Genomic DNA, 23,019 nt, shown 5'->3' with positions numbered 1-23,019 from the left:
ATTAGCCACTGTGTCAGCTATGGTCCAAAAGACTTCACAGCCGAAAATAAACTTTACCACTTTCTATTCTGAACAAACTGATTGGATTTTTAATCACTTAGTAGTCGATGAAAGAACTGGACACATTTACCTAGGAGCTATTAACAGAATCTACAAACTTTCTGAAGACTTGAAGGTATTACTGACCCACCAAACTGGACCAGATGAGGACAACCCAAAGTGTTATCCTCCCAGGATTGTCCAGCCTTGCAATGAGCCGTTGGTGTATACTAATAATGTCAACAAAATGCTGCTAATTGACTATAAAGAAAATAGGTTAATAGCCTGTGGAAGCCTTTATCAGGGTATCTGCAAGCTTCTCAGATTGGAGGACCTCTTTAAACTTGGTGAGCCTTTCCATAAAAAAGAACATTACCTTTCAGGAATTAATGAAAGTGGCTCTGTTTTTGGAGTTATTGTTTCAAACAACATATTAGAGGATAAATTGTTTATTGCCACATCTGTTGATGGGAAACCAGAGTACTTTCCTACTATTTCAAGCAGAAAACTCACCAGGAACTCAGAAGCTGATGGGATGTTTGCATATGTGTTCCATGATGAATTTGTTGCATCAATGATAAAAATACCCTCCGATACCTTTAATGTTATTCCAGACTTTGATATTTACTATATATATGGCTTTAGCAGTGCAAACTTTGTTTACTTCTTGACACTTCAACCAGAGATGACATCTCCACCTGGTTCAACTACAAAGGAACAGGTCTATACATCAAAGTTAGTCCGCTTGTGCAAAGAGGACACAGCTTTTAATTCATATGTTGAGGTTCCAATTGGATGTGAGAAGAATGGTGTGGAGTACAGGCTTCTTCAGGCAGCTTATTTGTCCAAAGCTGGATCAATTCTTGCAAAGTCTTTAGGGATCAAACCTGGTGATGATGTTCTATTTACCATCTTCTCTAAGGGTCAGAAGAGACGGACAAAATCACTGGATGAGTCTGCCTTGTGTGTGTTTGCTCTTAAACAAATTAATGATAGGATTAAAGAAAGACTACAATCTTGCTACAAGGGTGAAGGCACTTTAGATCTTGCATGGCTAAAAGTAAAGGACATTCCTTGCAGTAACGCGGTAAGACAAGTTGTTTATTTAAATTACCTTGTATGCAAATGTGAATATGGAAAATAACATTGTCAGTTACTAGTCTGAGAAAGATTAGGCAATAGGCTTGCTTCCCTGTTCGTAAAAGTGTATCTACTACATGTTCCATTTTAATCATTGAATTCCACCGATATTGCATTGCATCCCTTCCTACCCTTCTGTGTTAATGGCCCATAGGTAACATAAATAATTTTGTAGCAGCTTGAAACACCATTTTAAACCAGATAAGCTTAATGGTTATAATGTACAATTTAAAGATTTGTAAACACAAAAACTACTCCAAATATATATTTGAGCATTATAGACATATTAAATGTAGATAGGCTACATACTGTTCCATTGTTTTGGTGTTTTGAATACTACAACTTACCTCTGCTTCTTTAGTAAAAGATCTCAAGTTATGGTGTAATTGGTGAAGTTGAAGTTCAATGTATAACTTGCCTCAGCATATGGGACTACACAATGTTGGGTGTGATTGTCATTGATTCTATGACAAAGGTACACAGAGAAGATAAGCAAGGTAAGCAGCAGTAAAAGGTGGAGATAAGTCATCAGTGGTTTATTCCAATGAGTGACGTCCTTTATCAAGGCATATACGGTATGCTTGATGAAGGCTTATACAAGCCGAAACGTCGCTCACTGGAATAAACCCCTGGTGATTTATCTCCACCTTTGAGTGCTGCTTACCTTTTTTATCTTCTCTGTGATGGGAAAGAGTTATTTTTTGGAATTGATTTATTTGTCAATTATTCCTTCACTGCCCAAGAGATAAATGTTAGCCAAAACAGATTTAGATCTGGTGTTTTGGATTTTTTTTCCTGTCTGGTAGTCAATTGTAAATTTAATCGACCAGGTAAAAGTCTGACAACTGATGATTGTGTGTCTGACGGATGGTTTACATCTCTTGATCAGCTTTTTAAAGGACTCACACAACAAAAGTATTTCATGGCTCACAACACGTCCACTATCTTATTAAGGTGTCCAAAGACAAAAAATGAAAATTATTAATCCTAATTATCATGTCTATGGTACAACAATGATTAATTCTGTTTGCATAAGTATATAACAAGCATAAAAGCAAAAACTGTTTGGGTCAGTTGTTACCACAGATAAAATAGTCACCATAATGGCTTTTGTGCTCATTACTGGATGTCCTAGATAAAGATTTATCCACTAAGGAATATATATATATATATATACATAGGGAATGTTCTCAAGTTTTATCCATACAGGGTAGAAGTTTTCCTGCTATCCATAAAACCTCATATATTCTTTATAATCCACTGGGATAACCCAGGTACGGACACAGACTAAAAGGTTCTACAAGCAAGGGCCCCGTGTTCTAAAATAGCTCAGAGAAAAGCACTCCCTTATGTCTTTCTAACAATCCACCGGTATCTGTGAGCCATGGAATTCACTAGCTCCGTCACTTGCATGCAATCTAATAGACAGTAATAATTTTAGCCTACAGTGGACCCCCTTACCTACTGGGACCCTATGCAAGTTCTCAGGATGCATTTATGGTATGTCCAATCTAGGAATAACCCCTATGGAAAATAATATATTGCAGAGAATTACCATGATTTATCCAGACCTCTGTATTCAGTATAAATTGGCAGCGTCAACATTTTGGAGATAAATTCTATTACAGGACAAATACAAAGAAAATCCCTCTATGTTTTGCATTCACATCAGAAACTGGCAGCTTATAGAATAAAGCCGACAATGCTGGAACACGGTGGGAAACCTGCCTTGAATTTCACTTTTCTAATAGATGACTGGTGCATTAAGATACTTGTTGCATATAAATTGAACAGTCTTGGACACTCTTTAGTAGCCCACCTGGCGGTCCAGTGTCACAAACAACTTCAGGATGCATGTCAGTAGAGCACCCTAGCCTAACTTACACAAGTACAAAAGAAAAAATCCTGGAAGCACTCTAAGTAAAGATCCTTTATTGACACAAGCAATGTTTCAACTCCAATGAACCTTTCTCCAGCTTAAGAAAGACTCATTGGAGCTGAAACATTGTATAGGTCAATAAAGGATCTTCACTTCGAGTGCTACCTGAATCTCTATTCTTTTGTACCTAAATGGAACCCTGGATCAAGTCCTGTAAAGGTGTGCACCAATAAGTTCTTTTTTTTTATCTATGATTCTAATGCTGCTAAGTTCATTTGTGTATAACATACACGTGTCAATAGCTTCTTACTTCCACACATTTTCTGCAAAGACACTACTAATGCCAGTCACAGGTACCCATAGTATTCTACAATGTTGCAAATTTGCCTACAACAGTACCAGCCATATATCGCCATGTTACTCATAACTTTTTTACCTATTGAGAAAGTAGTCATCACACTTTCTTGGTTAATCACATACTTCTTCATTCAGGATTAAAAAAAAACTGGATTCTATGTGGCTGGATCAGTGAGGGAGAAATGCTGTCAAGATCATTTAGGTCTATCGCCACTTTTTCCTCTGAGTGTATACCAGCGATTGAGCTTATTAACAATAATGATAACTGCAAGTGAGCATGCAATTTAATTTCTTCTTTAAAAATTGGTCCATCATTTTAGATATATTTCAGTTTATGTCCTTTTAATGACCAGGGTCCCGATATTGAAAAATATAGGAGTTCTGTCACATCGGGACCGATTTAGCTGTTTATAGATAGCTTTAAATTTTTCGTCTTTACACCATCTACACTCGGTGGCTATGTGTTTAGCACTGTGGCCCTGCAGCACAACAAACCTAGGTTAAAATTAATCTGGGGCAACAGTTGTATCTAGTTTGTATGTTTTCCCTGTGTTTGCTTAGATTGCATCTGAATACATTTGTTCCTTCCCAGACTCCAAACATAGAGTATTAGGTTAATTAAAGCATACCTAACTTTACAGGTGACTTTTCAGAATAAGCTGTCATATGTGCGTACATGAGAAATATTATTTCATACAATACACTATTTCTGGACATTATATGACTTGTAATCTGCGTTTGTTAGCAGATTTCCCCTCTGCGGGCTTTCTCTCTAATTCTCAGTTTTCTTTGCGCTAGTGGGCGGAGCCTAATGGCTATCACGACTCCTATACACAACACATATAGGGAAGAGGAAAATCCTACTTTCCTATCTCCATCTATGAAATATATATATTTATTTATACAGCAATAATGAGCAGTGCAGCTGAGTATCCAGCACTAGTTTGACAGAAATCTTACCAGAAGCTGTGACAGCATGGAGGAGATTATACAGAGGTACTTAGCAGTGTAGCTGAGAATCCAGCACTGTTGTGAGACAGTAACACTTCACAGGCAGCTTCAGCACGTCTGTGTGTGTCTTTTTCACTCTGCTCCTACTCCCCCTCCCCTCTCCACTTACTTGCATGGGTAGCATGGCTGTGTCTTCTCTCTGCACTCCCACTCCTGCTCCCACCTTCACCTCTTATTAGACTTCTTTTGGCAGGCTGTGAAGAAATACACCACCACTTCATGCAGTCTGTCTCCTCTACACTGAAAAAGTTGATTTATTTCATGTAAACTATTAGATTAGCATAAATTCTATGAAACGTTAGTGTCCATTTAACTTATTTGAATATTTGCTTGTTTCAGATGAGCTCTTTGCTATATCTTATAGAGGGAGGTAGTGTTTCCATCCTGGAACACACTCTATACCACCCGAATAGGACACATGAACAGTTAGGATATCCCTTTTGATTATTAGTGTTAGACACATACAAGCCAACGAAGGCATTTGTTTTTAATGGATTTGTATTTTATTATTATAATTGTTCTTGTTACTATTAATATCTTTTTCAAATTCTTTATAAATATTATTTTTTTTCTGCTGAATCAATTATGCTATCCAATATTAATATAGGCGAGGTATTATATATATCTTTTTCTTGATGTATATAATGAGTATGAAGCAATGAATCCTTGAATTCTTAGGATACTTGAACACAAAAGGTTTAGATAACATTTGCATGAAAATAGAGTTCAATGTATACTTTGCTTATCCCCCTGAAGAATTAGATATCCATTGCAAAATTCTACAGAGGCATCAACTGAACACAAAAAATTAATATACTGCGTGAAATGGTAAAACATGGTAGAATTGCAGCGTTAGGAAAAACACATTCAGAAATCTTGACATGTCTGGCGATTTATTATTCTCCCACTTGTAATTGTTCCTATGTACTGATACTTATCTAACTAGTGCGGGCATGCACACACAAACGGTTTCTAAATTCTGTTATAACGCTCCATATCTCAGTGCAGTAATAGAGTTAAAATATAGAAATTTGTCTGCCTGCAGTCACCTCAAATTGGAGCGCAAGAGCTGACTGCATATGGATTTATTATTGAGTTCAAAAGGGAGCTGTAGGCTCCCCATAGTGGGGTTTGCTGGTCACCAGAATATCATAAATTAACTGTATGGATAAACAGGAAATAATCAAGCTGAATATGAAGCTTCGACCCCTATAAACATACACTATGAAATAAGTCAGCATAAGATAAAATGATATTCAGCATTCGAGTTACGTGTTAAGTATTTTTAAGTTTCAGGAATTGCAATACAAATTGTATGCGTTAAATGCATAGATGTAGCAGAGCTGACTGTGTAATTTGGCACACTTCATCATGAGATATCAATGTCCTATCTGTGACCCTGCATAGGAATAAATGTAAATGCGGTGTAATAAAGTAACTCAGCTTTAACAATATTTTAACCATCCAGTCTTCTACATATAAAGCTCTGCTACATCTGTACTAAATACACAATTATGACAAATTCCCGTAATGATACGTCCATAAAAATATTCTTATTCCTTTTCAGAGCTATTGTAAAGACATAGAGGAAAATGTAAAGCAATCAGTTTGGGTCCTGACAAACAGGCCAGGGGACATAATAATCGGAAGCAGGGATAGAAAAATGTAAGAAGAGTAAGCCAAGCAGACATTTGCCTGAGGTTTACTTACAGAATAAAACATGCATAAGTGAGAAATCAAAGATCATTTTCCAGTGTTGCTATCCATTTAATGAAGCAGTTACTTTTACCATTACTTTACAGGAATAGTTAGGTTCCCAAGCGGGGGAGTTGATCAGACATTCACTTATAGATAGTCCCCTCCGGCAGTAATTGGACATCTCTATATAGGGTAGTTGGACTTGTTTAGTTTATCTGTTGTCAATTTTCTGGCAATCAGATTATCACCTCTGGCTTCTGTGTTTCCCTGGGGTTATCAAGGTCACGTCAAGTTAAAGATGTGCTAAAGTTATCTGTCCAAACACCAAGTACTAATAATGAAGCTAAGATCCAAATTAATGAAAAGCTATTGCAAAATAGCCCAGAAAGCACGAAAAGTGTTAATATTTCTTTCTGCTTAGACACTGATGTATCGCTAATGATGGGGAGCTGATGATTATACTCAATGATTATAATGACCCATAATGCTCTGTAAGTGGAAGGTAAAAGAAGATGGCATTATAAACGTGTTAAAATTAGCCTTGACGTGATGGTGGAAATACATTTACTTCTTATTTGACCAACTTTTTTCTAATAAAAGTACTTACAAGACAATCAATGGGGTAGATTTAGGGTTGGATTGAGTGTGATCTGTTGGATGTATTGGGTTACTGATAGTCCCCACAATACTAAACTGGGGCTTTGAGTTTAGGTGGTACAGCCATCTAAATTTCACATCTAATAACATTCTGTACAGTTTGACAGAATGATAACAGTCATGAATGTATTTCTTAACTGGTTTCCAACCACCGGCTGTATATAAATGTCCGGCGGTTGTGGTCCTTGAATCTCGCGCCATAGTATATTTATGGCGCTGGTTTTAGCTTGCTGCCCAAGCGATCGGGCAGCTGAATGTTGGGTCTCCGGCAGTCAGTGACTGTCAGGGACCCTAAGGAGAATATAGAAGCAGCGACTGGTCACATGATCACCTGGTGCCGTTAGTGGCAGGCTGCCGCTGGGTCTAACTAGACTCAGCACAGCCCTATTAGTGACAATAGTCAATATAAGAGGGCTGATTCCCTTTAACTGGGGCTGCCGTGCGGCCCCAGTTACAGTGGAAAGATAAAGTGTAAAACATAAAAATCCCCACAAAGGTCTTTTCTGTAAGTAAAATAAAAAACTTAATAATAACTACATTAAAATTAATCATCATTGTCGTAATGCTAGCCCAGACCCAATTACCCTAAGAAAGGCCTGTAATATATCAAAATTTACGGTAAACAATGATAATCACAAATAAAAGGTCTATTTTAGGGTATAACAAAATCATTACCAGAAAAAAATTTGCTGAAATGTAAGAAAAAATATTTCTTTACTGTTATTTAAAACTTCAAGCCTAGAAATTCTAAAATAGCAAAACATGTGTATAAAAATGATTAAAAAAAAAGAAACCTGCATTGTATACGAAATAAACTTCGCAAAAATCACGTCGCTAGCCCGACAAATAAAGACGTTATAGCCGCTTAACTAACGCATGCTAAAAATGGCTAAACGGTGTCTGGTCCTGAAGGATGAAATTAGCCAGGTCCTGAACCGGTTAATATATGGGTGCCCCTGCCTCGGTAAAGTAGGGGGTAAAAAGGGTCACTAGAATTTTGTAGCCACATCTTTCCTTTTCTTTCACCTAGTTTTGAAGATGATATTGTTTTGTACTGGTTGAGTGGTATCACGCACTCTGGATTATTCTCTTTGTTGAAACAACCTATTCAAAATGAAGAAAAAGAAAACCTCGAAATTGTAATAGAGAACATCTGTGAAACTTCATGCAGAAGCTATATATTTAGAGCCAATGATGGGATTACATGTCATCATGTAAGATCGGGAAAGACTTTCAAAAAGTCTTTCGATCTCGTCCTTGGGTCTTAACATACATCTCAGACATGGACCCGCAATATTTTCATGTGCATGGACCTCAACTATTACAAACTTTGTTGCTTGATTACAGGAAGAGTCCCTTTGTTATCTATGTACAGTGGCCTATTCAGGAGTGAAGGACTTTGTTCACACTAGCATCATGGCTTCCATTTATAATAGACAGCCATGTGGGGTCTGTTCAGTGGCGGACACAGACTGCAAAAGGCCCCTGTGCAGATAATGTGCCAGGGCCCCCCCGCCCCCCCCCCAATACCGACAAAGTTACCTAAACATATATATGCATATAAAAATAAACCTTACTAATAAAAATTATGAAGGAAGATTTATATTGTACATTTTATTACCAGTTTAGAACACAAGTAACACATTTTTTTCCGGGTTAAATTCTTATCTAAACTAAGTCCCTAAATGTGGGCAAAGAAAATGAAAAACCTATACTCACCTCCTCCGGCGCCTCCGTTCCCCCTCCGCAGCCCCTATCCCTTTCTGTGTTTACAAAGCTGCTGTGGTGACGCGCGGTCGATGGCACATGACCGCTGCAGCCAATCAATGCCCTCAACAGCGATTTGCTGTGGAACTACTGTCCTCAGCAGCACACCAATGAGGAGTTATTGGCAGCAGCGGTCACGTGCCATCGGCAGCGCGTCACCAGTGCAGCCTTGTACACTTGTAACACAGACCGAGACAGGAGGATGGGGGCTGCGGCGGGTGAACGGAGGCGAGGGAGGAGGTGAGTATAGTTTTTTTATTTTCTTTGCCCACATTTAGAGACTTAGGTTAAATTGAATCATTGAATATAACACAAAGCACTCATGCAACTGAGATGCAATAATTTAGATGATCTTATCATGCTTAGCTTACTGCACTGTTACCTATCAAGCAGGACTGAATCTCAAGATATCTACAGAGGGGGCTGTATGGCGTTATCTACAGGGGGGACTGTATGGCGCTATCAACAGAGGGGGCTGTATGGCGTTATCTACAGGGGGGACTGTATGGCGCTATCTACAGAGGGGTCTGTATGGCGCTATCTACAGGGGGGTCTGTATGGCGCTATCTACAGGGGGGACTGTATGGCGCTATCTACAGGGGGGACTGTATGGCGCTATCTACAGGGGGGACTGTATGGCGCTATCTACAGGGGGGACTGTATGGCGCTATCTACAGGGGGGACTGTATGGCGCTATCTACAGGGGGGACTGTATGGCGCTATCTACAGGGGGGACTGTATGGCGCTATCTACAGGGGGGACTGTATGGCGCTATCTACAGAGGGGGCTGTATGGCGTTATCTACAGGGGGGCTGTATGGCGTTATCTACAGGGGGCTGTATGGTGTTATCTACAGGGGGGACTTTATGGCGTTATCTACAGTGGGGTCTGTATGGCGTTATCTACAGGGGTTCTGTATGGCGTTCCCTACAGGGGGGGTCTGTAGGGAAAGTCATACAGCCCCCCCCTGTAGGGAACGCCATACAGACCCCCCTTTAGGGAACGCCATACAGACCCCCCTGTAGGGAACGCTATACAGCCCCCCCTGTAGGGAACGCTATACAGCCCCCCCTGTAGGGAACGCCTTACAGCCCCCCCCTGTAGGGAACGCTATACAGCCCCCCCCCTGTAGGGAACGCCATACACCCCCAATCACTCAAAAAAATGCGACCTACAGTGTGAAAAGACAAAAGACATGTATCCCCTATCCACAGGATAGGGGATACATGTGTGATCGCTGGCATTGATAGGGAGAGCGGGGGACCGAAAGTCCCCCGAAGTTCTCCATCACTCACCTCTGACTTCCGGTGTCTGCGCAGCTCAAGTGTGACCGGCGCTCCATTCATTTCTACGGAGCTGCCGACACAGACCCCGGAAGTCCGAGGTTTGTGATGGAGAACTTCAGGGGACTTTCGGTCCCCCGTTCTCCCTATCAATGCCAGCGATCACACACGTATCCCCTATCCTGTGGATAGGGGATACATGTCTTATGTTTAATGGCAGAGCGGGGAGATACTCCCTGCTCTGCCGTAGTGTTCCGTGGCATCGCGCTGTAGCAGCCATAGCGGCAGCTAGCGGAGATTCCGGCCAAGGTGGGGGCCCGTGCCGGCAGGTGACGCGGGCCCCCTCATGCCGCGGCCCCGTAGCAGCCGCTACGGCTGCTATAGCAGTAGTTACGCCCCTGTGTTAGGGGGAGTTCACACTGAGGTTTTTTTCGCGAAAAACGTCAGAAAGTGCCTCCCATTGAAATCCATGAAATTTTTCCTGCGAGCAGTAAAAACCGCATGCGGGAAAAAGAAGCGCAATGCCCTTTCTTCGGGCGTTTCTGTCTCTGACTTCCCATTGACAACAATGGCAGGCAGAAAATGCGTTTTTTGCTGCGTTTCCCTGCCCACGGCCCGATGGCCGAAAAACGCCACAAAAAAACGCAATGAAAAACGCGGGAAGTGTTCTACCGGCAGGTCAAAATATGCCTCAAAATTCCGGAAGGAATTATGAGGCAGATTTTTCTACATAAAAACTTCTCCCTTCTGACATGAACTTTTTAACTTCATCTACCTGTCCTCTGCAGTCTGCACGTCCTCCACTCGTCCTGTGTCTGTCCTCCGCTCATCCTATGAGTTCTCCGGCAGTCCTGACTGTACTGTCCAGCCGCCCGAAGTCTTACGTCGCACCGCCCCCTGTCCTCTCCCCTGCCTGAGCGCTCCTCCTACCACCAGCATCGCCGTCCTGTCCTATTCATCTGTGCCAGATTGGCAGTGCAGTGTAGCGGCTATCACCGGGCCCGGGCACCCGCCCCCTCCCTCCCGATTGGTAGTGCAGTGTGGCGGCTATCACCGGGCCCCCGCCCCCTCCCTCCCCTCATGCCTAGTGTTGTGATGCTACTAGGCATGAGGGGGCCCGTGCCGCCAGGCCTGGTACATAAAATGTAATGTGCCTGTCAGGGCGACACGGGCCCCCCCATGCCGCGGGCCCCGTAGCAGCTGCTACGGCTGCTACTGTGGTAGTTACGCCACTGAACGGGCCCCCTTCCCACGCGGGGCCCTTGTGCAGCTGCACCGGCTGCACATGCGGTATGTCCGCCCCTGGGTCTGTTTTCAAAAGGATAATGGTGAATCTTGACCTGGGTTCCGATATACTCTGTTCATGCCACCATAACTACTAGAAATCAAAGCAATGTAAAACAATAAAATTGTATATTGCTAAACCTTTCTTTTACACTGCTCTGTATAACCATTGCTGTGTAAAAGGTGAACATACACGTTTATTAGGTCCTGATTCAGTAAGATTAACTGGGTACAATCTCTTAGCGTTTCTAAATAACAGTTATCATGGAAAGGTCAACCAGATTATTTTTATTCTCCCTCTTCCCCAATGGTTGAATATCAATGGTTTAATATTACAGGATGGTGGTAGTAATTTAATAACTGTTAAATATCTGAATTATCGCTTAATTTTATGCTCAATCAAGACCTCAAGGTACAAAAAAGGAACGATTTCACCTCAGGGTACAGAAAGGACCCATGAATGTACCATATACAAATGTCATCTGCTTTCTTGAAATTAGTTTCCATTCCTAAATTTACTATATAAACAGCAGTTGTTTACATTCAGGTGACAACTTTTTCTGTTAAATGATTGTTTTATACAGTGAAATTTATACATTGTTTTACTTAATACTTAATTTGTTTGGCTATAAAATAGATTTGTTTTTAGCTCTACTGATAATGCTTATATATTCTGCGGCATTGGATTTTTTGGGCCTGTTAGAGAACATAAATGAGCCATCTTGCAAAGGGAGCATGGACACCGGCCATGTGTGTGGTCACCTTCCACACTAGAAATTAATGAGAGTTATGAAAATATTATGGTACTTTCAATGTTCCAAAGGAAAAGGAAAAAAGAAAGTACACGGAAACCATGTATTATATTATAATATTACCATAACTACCAAGCTAGCAGGCATAGCAGCTGCTATGGGACCCAATTGCCAAAGGGGTTTACCTCTTCTCAGAGATGATGGGTAAAAGGGAAGTGATAGGGCCAGTAGAAAACTCAATGTAGTTCGATGGGAGACAAAGCACGGGATGGCAATAAACAGGAGAGGAGTGAAGAGATAAATAGTCATAAGCTTTATATGTACTAGACTTACTTGCTGCTTAAGGTGGTTGTGGTGGAGTAACAAAAAATAACATTTCAAGTTTTCTATAGAGCCCAACGATCACTTATTACACCTATGAGCACACATATATAAAATGATTACATGGGTAACACATAGTTCTTTATTTTTTTGCACGTATCAGTGTACTTTATTTTTGCTCAAACATTGATGTTTTCCCTTTGTTATTTTGGGATTTTGCTGAAATGAAGCTAATGTAATGTTGTGTAAATGATGTCATGCTTAGGTGATATCACATACATTACCTATGTTACAAACGTGTAGCAAAACATGTAGTGATTTGGCTTGACTGTTCTCATGGCAGCAGAAATTAAAGGCAGAATTGTAGAGCAGATGGCTGTGTAACAAAATATCTTTGCTCATTTTACATGGGGCTTGGATGATGGTAGACCAGGTGAAAATATTATAGAGCACTACTATGGCAATGTTCTGTGAAATTAACAAAACTCTGTGAATTAAACTTGTTATTCTGTTACAACATAAGACACAAAACTCCATTTACTAGTCAGGCATAGATGGTAATAGAAGTCAGAGCAAAAAGTGCTTTGAGAGCAGTTGGAAAAATTCTAAATTGTTCTGAAGAAAGAAAGATACATATAATATAATTTAACAGGGAGTTGAGTTTTAAGATGAGAAGGTGTCACCTTTCTGCTTGCTAACAGTATTCTCTAATAACGCCTTGTCCGAGTGAGTCGCATGTCGGTTAAAAAATTGTACAACAAGTGCAATGTTCTTACTTTTCTGGCAAGGGATCAAGTTTTGACAATTAAATTACTATATTCAAGCCTTTCCTGTTTTCTAGAATGCTGCAAAAATATAGTGAATAAATGAAAAATTCAGGGGAAAAAACAACAACAATAAAGGACATGAGAGAAGAGTAGAAGAAAGTCAGACTGGAACGTAGATGGAGTAGGGAACTTTGTGTCTTGTAAATTATGATTTACAGGTGAAAGGGTAAAAAGGAAATAGTGAAGCATAGCGATGAAAAAAGATGGTTTTCCTTTACTGATTTATATATTTATATAGCACAGCCATATTCTGTGGGTCTGCACATAGAATGTATCCATTTATATTGACCCCAAACACACATAATAATTTATCATTGTGTTTTCCACTCTCAATTTAAGAAGGGTTTTGAGAAGTTTACTTAGGAAGAACATGCAAACTCCATGCAGATGAAATCAAACCCATATTATTTTATATAAATGTTCCTCCACTAAAATGTGACACTCTGCGCCAAAAAATAATAGAAAGAGAACCCACATTAATGGCAGTGAGAGGTAAGTACATAGTCCATTGCAGGATCGGGAAATGGATATAAAACATGTGCCGCAGGACCAAATAATAAATAGTAGATCGCTGGCTGCATATAAAGAGCTGACAAAAGGTAAATAAAAAACATAAGTCCAGCTAACAGGCAGAAATAAACTATAATTTGCAAGGAATATACCAACCGCGCACAAACAACCAGCCTCAACGCAGGTTTTGCTCCTCGCTTCGTCCGGGGGCCTAAAACTTAGACAGCATTAGTACATCTGCCCCATTGTCTCTTCGTTTCTTCCTTATGGTACATTCATAAAAGACTATGAGAAGTTTTAAAGTGGCATGCCTTGGGTGTTCTGTACTGACAGCTTCTTTGAATTTGTTAATGAACATTTATATTTGTGTAAAATTTTTATGAAATATTATGAAATCATGCAAGGACAATGGGCATTTGGCCATATGTATGAACATCTCCTGTGCCACTTCTTACAATGTCTTAATTTGTATGGGGGAAAAGAGACTGATTTACTAAGTGTTCTTCACCACTTATTTTCTTTGAAAAGTGACAGTGAACAATGTCAGGTGAGACCATGCATTATTCAGTAGAGTGGGCTGCATTCCCCAATAGACATGTGCACTATGTTGGAAAATACCAGGGGCAGACATACCATATGTTCAACCTATGCAGCTGCACAATGGCCCAGTAGGTAAAGGGGCCCACTGCCACCTTAAAAGTAGCTAGTAGCTCCCTGCTGTCTATTAGATTGCAAGTAAGGGATTGTGCTTATGAATTTAATAGGTCATTACTTGTGAATTCTTATAAAGACAAAGCTCTATTGGACAGGAAGAGTCTATAATTTCCATGCATTCCCACTGATTAATTTTTTTCTCTCAGTGGTTTAAAAATGCAAAAAAAATAAAATAGAAGTCAATGAGCTTGTCACAAACTCCAGCTCTATTTTATAATATAATATCAATGTATAAATAAAAGGTCTAATAATTTCTTGCATCATCAATAAATCTTCATAAATAAGAATGTCTACCACAGAATTACAGACTATGAAGTGGTGGCTTCAATGTCTATAAATATAAATTAAATTGCTAAAAAGACAGCCCCCCCCCTTCTATTACGAAGTAAAGGAAAGCTAGGTCATACGGTATATGCCAAAACAAAGAGAATACTGCAAAAAATTGTAGGCACTTGTTTTTGCAACATTTTCCAGATATAAAGTGAAAAAGGGTGGTTTCTTAAAATCCAATTTATTTCTGCTAATGAGGAAATGACATACAAGAATCAGAATGACTGATTGGGAGGTCAGCCCAGCAAGCATATAATTTTATTATTGCAGCCACCCGGATTCTAATTATTTCCCTAAAGGCTTGTGTTCAATGTCACAAATTCAACAATAGAAACATGTTAAAAGGAAGGACTGTTCCAAGTTGAAGCTTGGGAGACATTAATTTAATTACTCAATGACTCATCAATGTTTAAGTAAAGCATTTACAATTATGTCTGTAGGCATCTGGATTTCTGGATTTTTGTTAAGGAATAATAGAAGGAAAAAAAAACATATGATAAGAGAAAACACAAAGATATATTTTACGTTATGAATATTAACTATCAGCTAAATCTGTCTGTTTACCAGAACAATATCAACAAAACGATGTTGAATTTACATTGACGATTTACATATCTTTGTGGTGATAAAATGATGTCGAATTTTGATTGAAAATTGAAAAACACAGACTAAACAAAATAATAAATAAACAAAAAATGTAGCCAATATTAGAGCTATAAAGGAAGCTCCACCTTGGAGCCGCGTAACATATTATAATAGGTAATTGTATCATCTGTAATTGATAATAGATCATGACAACCGTATGGAAATATAATTTCTTACTGCACATAATTTAATACATATACTGTATGTCAAAATAGGCTGCCTTCAAAATAGCCTAAAGCCTAACTTCATTGAAAATGTCAACTTTAACACTTCCATGATCAATACAGCGGTTCAATCACGCGCGTCGCGCGGACCTATGTAAGTCAATGGGGCCATTCAGACATTCAGTGTTTTTCACGCATCGTGTGCCCGCTGCATGCATCAAAACCACTTGACCTAAGGATGCCATACGCGCAAAAATAACTCAGACATGCACCAAACACTGATGACACACGGAACTGCAACACGCGCAAAACGCAGCGTTTTTTACGAGCGTAAAACGCACATGTTCGTATAAATAAGGCCTTAGGGACATTTTCTCTTAGAAATGGACAAAATATTATTTGCTTATTTTGCAGCCAGTTGTAGCCATTTATAACTAATATATTGGATTTAACTATTATTTATGATAATATTATTTTATAAGTGGTGGCCATTCTTTTAAGCTCATTAAAATGTAAATTAAATTTTTTATTACATTGGCATTGTACTGATTGACAAATTTCCTATTTTTAAGCCAATTTCCCACATATAATGGAGACAGAAATATGGATCCATATTCCAGCATTTCAACCTCCATTGACTTTTACGTGTCCTAAATTTATCTGGCAAGGCAGTTTTTCTAGCTTTTGCTCACCTCTAATAGTGAATCATACAATATAGTGTACAATAAAAGCAGTGAATAACTTATATTGGTATTTTACATTGTTCTCTATTATTTGTATTGAGCAAAGGCCAACATGTTTTAACTTGTGTGTGATTGTGGTACTAACATCCTCTTTCTAACACTACCTTGCTGACCAGGCCATTTTGCGCGTTCATGACCAAGGATTATTTTTTGTTTTTTCACGGTCACATTCCAAGAGTCGTAACATTTTTTTTATTCCGTCGACATAGCCGTATAAGGGCTTGTTTTTTGGGGGACGAGTTGTATTTTGTAATTGTACCATTTTTGGATGCTTATAATATATCGATTAACTTTTATTAACTTTATTTTAGGAGAGAATTGAAAATAAGCAGCTATTCCAGCATTGATTTTCACATTATAAATTTACGCCGTTTACTATGCAGCGTAAATAACATGTTAACTTTATTCTATGGGTCGGCACGATTACGGGGATACCAAATATGTAAAGGTTTTATATGTTTTCCTACGTTTGCACGTTAAAAAGCCTTTTAGAAAAAAATTACTTGTTTTTGCATTGCCGCATTCCAAGAGCCGTAACTTTTTTATTTTTCCGTCAATGTGGCCGTATGTGGGCTTGATTTTTGCGGGCCAAGGTGTAGTTTTCATTAGTACTATTTTGGGGTACATAGGACTTATAGATTAACTTTTATTTATTTTTTTATGGGGGGAATGGGAGAAAAGAGAGAATTTTGCTGTTGTTTTTTACGTTTTTGTGGACGCCGTTCTTCCGGCGGTTTAATTAATGTGTTCATTTTATTGTTCAAGTCGTTACAATTGCGGGGATACCATATATGTGTATGTGTTATTTGTTTTGACACTTTTACTAAATAATACCACTATTTTGACTGTAAATTATTTTTATTTTTTTACTCAAACTTTATTTAACTGCTTTACATTTATTTTTTCAGTCCCACCAGGGGACTTCACTATGCGATCTGCTGATCGCATATATAATGCTTTGGTATACTTAGTATTGCCTGTCAGCGTAAAACTTAGGCCCCAGGCTGCCATGGAAACCCGACTTCTTTGCGGGGTGCCGATGGGGTGACAGAGGGAGCTCCCTCCCTCTGTCAAACACATTAGATGTCGCTGTCGCTATTGAAAGCGACATTTAATGTGTTAAACTGCCGGAATTGCAGCGCACTTCGATTCCGGCAGTTGCGGCAGGAGCCAGGCTGTGTATAAGGAGGATGGATATATCCGTCCTCCTGAGCGAACTAGCAGCTGCAGAGGACAGATATATCCGTCCTTCGGCTCTAAGAGGTTAAAGGGGTAGTCTCAGGAACATTTTTTTTAAATGACAGTTTGGGCTTCTCTATCCTATGGCGATCTGCTGTTACCCCTGGGGAAGCCATATCTTGACATACAGTACATGCACCCTTCATGGACATTCTTGGTTTGCTGTTCTGGCACATAAAGGAGAGTTAAGCGGGGGACCCACTTTATGACATCCCTATGCCCTATTAAGGTATATGGACAGGGTTTATCATTCTGAGACAACCCCTTTGAATCACAACATTAAGTAACTTCATAAAAACTTGACTTTCCTTATCTTGTACTAATTTTGAGTTACATAATGTTTTCTTCTCCATGTCACATATTTTCAAAAGCCAATCTGAAGCATAACACCAACCCATTATCCACTCCACTGAAAACTCAAGCCAAGTCCACACTCATGAAGGCTCTCGTCATATTTTAATACGCTTGAGTGGTATTGTGGTTTCCAAGAAAAAGCCCATTGTATATGAAGCTGTAGTGGAAAGTGTTAAATCAATAGCACCACTTCTCCATGAGCAATCTAATACTGCTACGTGAGTACAGATAATAGCTCTAAAATAGGAGATGATGTTATGTGGCGCATCCTTGCATCCCAACTGCAGCTCAGGTAACATCCATAGAATACAATGACATTTGATGCAGTTATGTGTAATTACGGTTAGAGTACATTAGAAGTATGTGGTAGGGTGTGCACTCATACTCATTTATGCTGCTCGTTCTTGTAATGGCCCTAAATGTGATGGTGCTAACTGAGCACCACTTTGTGGTTACCAATGGCATGAGGAGCTGCCCTTTTAAGAATCTTGTGTAACCTAATGTAGATAACTAATTGGAGTTTCTTAGAAAAACACTTGAAATGCGTGCCTATTTGAGGTTAATAGAAGACATGTTGCTTATATATACTCCGCCAGATGACAAAAGGCGGCACGTTATTATTTGTAAACCTTCAGGCCTGTGTAGGAGGAGAATCAAAGTACTCTGGATCCTCATACATTTTTTTCTATGTTGATTTATGAGGATTCAGATCATCACAGTTACTGTAAGAAGATTTTAATACTTACAGTATGTCAGCCTCATAAATGCGGAACAAGATGAATGCCTGGAAACAAAAGCTGATAAATCTTAAAATATCATCAACGTCATTGTTGATGCCACTTTAACTAAACCAGTAGGGAACTGCAGTTATCCATATGTATGTTTCTCTCTATCTTGCGTCGGAGCAAGTGTGGTAATAGTAAAGGGCAGTGTCAGGAATCTGAAACTTGACCATGTTGCCCTGTGAGTTCAGTGGGCACAATACAGCAACTATTTATGCCAAACAAATACTATAATTCTTATTCCGAACTGCCCCTTTAAATTATTGCCCACAAATATTTTATAGTAGAAAAACTTCAGTCTATGCTGATCTATGTTCGGTTCCGTAGAACCGAGATAGCGCAGGTAGCTGAGTATAGACCCTAAAATGGGGTTGTATTACATCCGTCTGAACTGGCCTTAGTGAAGATTTCCATAGTCTTGAAAAGCTTGGTAAATGCTGAAATGAAAAGCTGTCCTTTTATAGTCACAATGAAAGTCCCCTTGTTAGCTGCATCACTCTAGGAATAAAAAGTATAAAAATAATTTATCCAGATCCTTGTATTAACCTTGGATATATTTATATATTCTAATTAGGTTAAACACAGTCAAATATAGGCTGCCAGCGATAAATGAGATGGGACCAAAGTTTCCATCCACTAAATGTTGGGGAATTAATTAAAGTGCCCTTTAATTCTTTCATCCGAAATGATAGAAAAGTTAGTTTCAGAACTACACAAAAGAACTTTAAATGTGTGGAGTTTTATTTAAACCCCGCCAAACCCCCAATAAAACAGCAATGTAAAGTATTTTATCTGATATACATATTCAATGCTGGAATGCTCATAACACATTTAATAAAGTCTATAATATATATTGTCCTTTTTGTCTACAGCAGCAACATTAAAATAAGGTTTTAAAGAGGTATTTTCATTGAGGACTATGCGCATAAACCACAGAAAACACAAAACCTGTCGCTAGATGTTAGGGCTCTAAACCACCAGCATGTTGTTATACTGTTGGGGTTTATCATACTATACATTCCCCTCTGGAAACTGTCCGCTTTAGCATTTTGTCTAAAAAGGAGTTCTAATACATTGTGTGCTGTCTGTACATTACCAGAGAAGATTCCTGGGATGAGTTCAGGCGTACAGACCTCGGCTTCATCTGAGCACTGAGCATGTGCAGGATGCCGTTGGACTCCTCTATAGATCCTTCTCTTGTAATGTACAGACAGTGCACATTGTTTTATAACTTAGTTTAAGCCAAAAATGCTAAAACCGACAATTTTGAGAGGCGCATGTTTAGGATACTATTCCCCATCAGTATAATGAAATGCAGGTGGTTTAGTGCCGTAAAATCTAGAGACAGATTCCCTTTAAAGGGGTTGTCCAGTTTGGGGGCTGTTTTTTATATTGATAACCTATTCACAGGATAGATCATCAGTATATGATTGCTGGGATTAACTGGCCTGGCTGCCTCTGGGAGCCGGAAGCTATGTAGTGGTCCGTGCCGGAAACAGATGGCTCCGACCAGGGCCGGCCTTAGGATAGATGGCACCCCGTGCAAAATAATCTTATCGGTGCCCCATCCCATCATAAAAAAATGCCCCATAAGAAAGTATGATGCCCTATAAAGTGACCCCACATAGTATAATGCCCCTTTAGTGCCCCATACAATATAATAATATTTAATAATATAATATATTATAACACCTTCAAGGACACAGTATTTTGTCCTCTAATTGTGCCCACACAGTATTATGCCCCCTAAGTGCCACACACTGTATAGTGTACACTTAGTGGCCTCCACACAGTATAATGCCCCCACCCCTTGCTGCCACACACCATCCCTCCTTGTAGATAGTGCCCCCTGTAGATTGTGCCATCCAGCCACCCTCTAGACAGTGCCATAATCCCCCACCTCCCTCTTGTAGACAGTGCCACACAGCGCCTTGTAGATAGTGCCACACAGCTCCCTTGTAGGTAGTGTCACACAGCCCCCTTGTATGTAGTGCCACACAGCCCCCCTTGTAGGTAGTGCCACACAGCCCCCTTGTAGGCAGTGGCACACAGCCCCCTTGTAGGTAGTGCCACACAGCCCCCTTGTAGGTAATGCCACACAGCCCCCTTGTAGGTAGTGCGACACAGCCCCATTTATGGACAGTGACGTTGGGGGCTTCTCCTGGAGCCGAATCACCGCGCCAGCAACGCTGTGGACGGGGATTCCGCTTCAGGAGTTGCCCCTGATGTCACTGTCCATATATGTGCGCCGTCCAGGAGCGGATTCCCCTCCTTCACAGAGCTGCAGTGGTGCTATGTACAGGAAGGGAGGGGGTGCCATCTACGGAGGCTGCAAAAAAATCTCCTCCTCACATGCATTTCACGCTGTGAGGAGGAGGAGAGAAAGCACAGCCGTGGTTCAGAGGAGTGCCGCGGAACCCTGTTTGGAAACCACTGGCCTAGTAGATAGCAGAGCAGGGAGATACCTCCCTGCTCTGTTAGGCTGGGTTCCGTTTGGAATTTTGAGGCAGATTTTGCTCTGCATTGCACATCGATTTTCACAGCGTTTTTCCACCCGCGGCCATTGAGCTCTACGGACATAAGACGCCCCAAAATACGCTTTCTCTGCCTCCCATTGATGTCAATAGGAGGTCAGAGACGTAAACGCCAGAAGACAGGGCATGTTGCTTCTTTTTCACGTGAGACGGTTTTTCCCCAAAAAATGCCTCCGCCTCCCATTGAGGAGGCAATTTCGGCCGTTTTTTGGCGCGTTTTCCGACTAGGTTTCCGCATCAAAAAATGTGTCAAAAAACTCTGTGTGAACTGACCCTTATAGTGTTCAATAGTATCTGCGGTGTCGCTTTGGCTGCTACAGCGGTAGCAACACCACTGAGAGAAGAAGCGCCCAGGCTGAAATCAGCTGCAGAGTCCCCGGGCCCGGGCGCTTCTGAAACACAAGCAGGAGAAGGGAGCCACTGCAGCGCCACCTTCCACCTTCTGTATGTGAAATGGCACAGGTCGCACACCCCTAAGGCTGGCCCTGGCTCCGACAACTGTATAGCGCCGTGCTGCAGCACTGCAGCTCTGCTCCTAGTCAAGTGAATAGGAGCAGAGCTGCAGTAACCCAGCACGGTTGCTATATAGTGGTCGAAGCAAGCATTCTGCTTCCGGCACTGACCCCTGAATAGCTTTCCGCACCCAGATTGGTGCGGGGTCCGTGTGTCGGACCCCCACTAATCATATACTGATGACCTATCCTGTGAATAGGTCATCAGCATAAAAAACAGCCACTAAACTGGACAGCCCCATTTAAGTAATGCAGCAAGACAACATAACATATTTGTACATTCCATGTTCCACCATTCTCAGGCAGATCATACTGTACATATAAAGCATTGAGATCAGATGAAGGGCTTACAGGCAACCATGTGATTGCATCCCTGCCTTCCGTTTGGAAAAGAACCAGCATATGTTACTACTTGTAATGTATTTATTATAAGTTGCAGACACATCCCATACCATTGCAAAACTGAGCAACTTGAGATAAACATCAGGGAAATACTGGGGCAGAGGAATTCACATCTATTCGTCTGTCAACCTGCCTATGAAGGACACAGGTCATAAAAAAGATGTCAAGATCTATTTGCAAAGAAGTTTAAGAAAATGTAGATAAGTCCAAAAGCTGAGATGAACACAATTGTTATTCATACAGTATCGGTACTATTCTTAGTGTGTAAATCCCTGGTGGCAATTATTTGCTCCAGAGGTTCATTGCCCCTACAACTTAGAACTTTATTCAGTCGTTGTACTAATCTTTTTTCAAGAACGTCTAAGTAATGAGTATACAGCACTAAAATTTCACTAAATCAACCAGTCCCATTTTTGATTCAGGGGTATGTGACCAGGTACTACACCAAGCCACTGGAAAACTGTTAGCCCTTATTCACACGACAGGGTTTCCCGGCCGGGTGACGGCCGTTCATAAATCGGCCGTCACACGTCTGCATTAGAAACAATAGACCCCTAATGGGGATAATCACACGACCGATTTTTTTGACGGTGCAAAAAATGGGACATGCCCTATTTTCGGACGTTTACCCGGCCGGCCGGAACCCATAGAAGTCTATGAGGCCGGGTAATACACCGCCATCACCGGAATGTGTCCCGAGTGATGGCCATGTATTCCGTCGCTCGCGCTCTCTCTCCTCCTCCTCACAGTGAAGAGTGCATGTGAGGAGGAGGAGGGTCTTTTTTTGCTCCCTGTAGGAGTCGTAATCCCCAATCCCCGGCCGGGGATTGGGGATTCCGCTACAGGAGAAGTGAGTGACTACACTGTCCATATATGGACACAGCGACGTCACTCACTTCTGAAGTGGAATCCCCGACACCTTGGACGGGGATTCCGCTACAGGAGAAGTGAGTGACTACACTGTCCATATATGGACACAGCGACGTCACTCACTTCTGAAGTGGAATCCCTGACACCTTGGACGGGGATACCACTACAGGAGAAGTGAGTGACTACACTGTCCATATATGGACAC

At 40.6% G+C, this 23,019-nt stretch overlaps 1 protein-coding gene across 1 annotated transcript in view; it reads left to right on the top strand.

Annotated features, from left to right (window-relative positions):
- PLXNA4 (plexin A4) overlaps nt 1-23,019 on the top strand; it is a 715,975-nt gene that overhangs the window by 82,716 nt on the left and 610,240 nt on the right. Inside the window, exon 2 of the mRNA XM_075857507.1 lies at nt 1-1,126. This exon is cut by the window's left edge and continues 105 nt beyond it. Coding sequence (XP_075713622.1) covers nt 1-1,126 — 1,126 coding nt within the window. The remainder of the gene's footprint in view (nt 1,127-23,019) is intronic.

Source organism: Rhinoderma darwinii, chromosome 3 (genome assembly GCF_050947455.1).
Source record: "Rhinoderma darwinii isolate aRhiDar2 chromosome 3, aRhiDar2.hap1, whole genome shotgun sequence".
NCBI classification, from domain to species: Eukaryota; Metazoa; Chordata; class Amphibia; order Anura; family Rhinodermatidae; genus Rhinoderma; species Rhinoderma darwinii.
The sequence above is the reverse complement of the archived record's forward strand: the minus strand, read 5'-3'. Positions and strand labels throughout refer to the sequence as shown.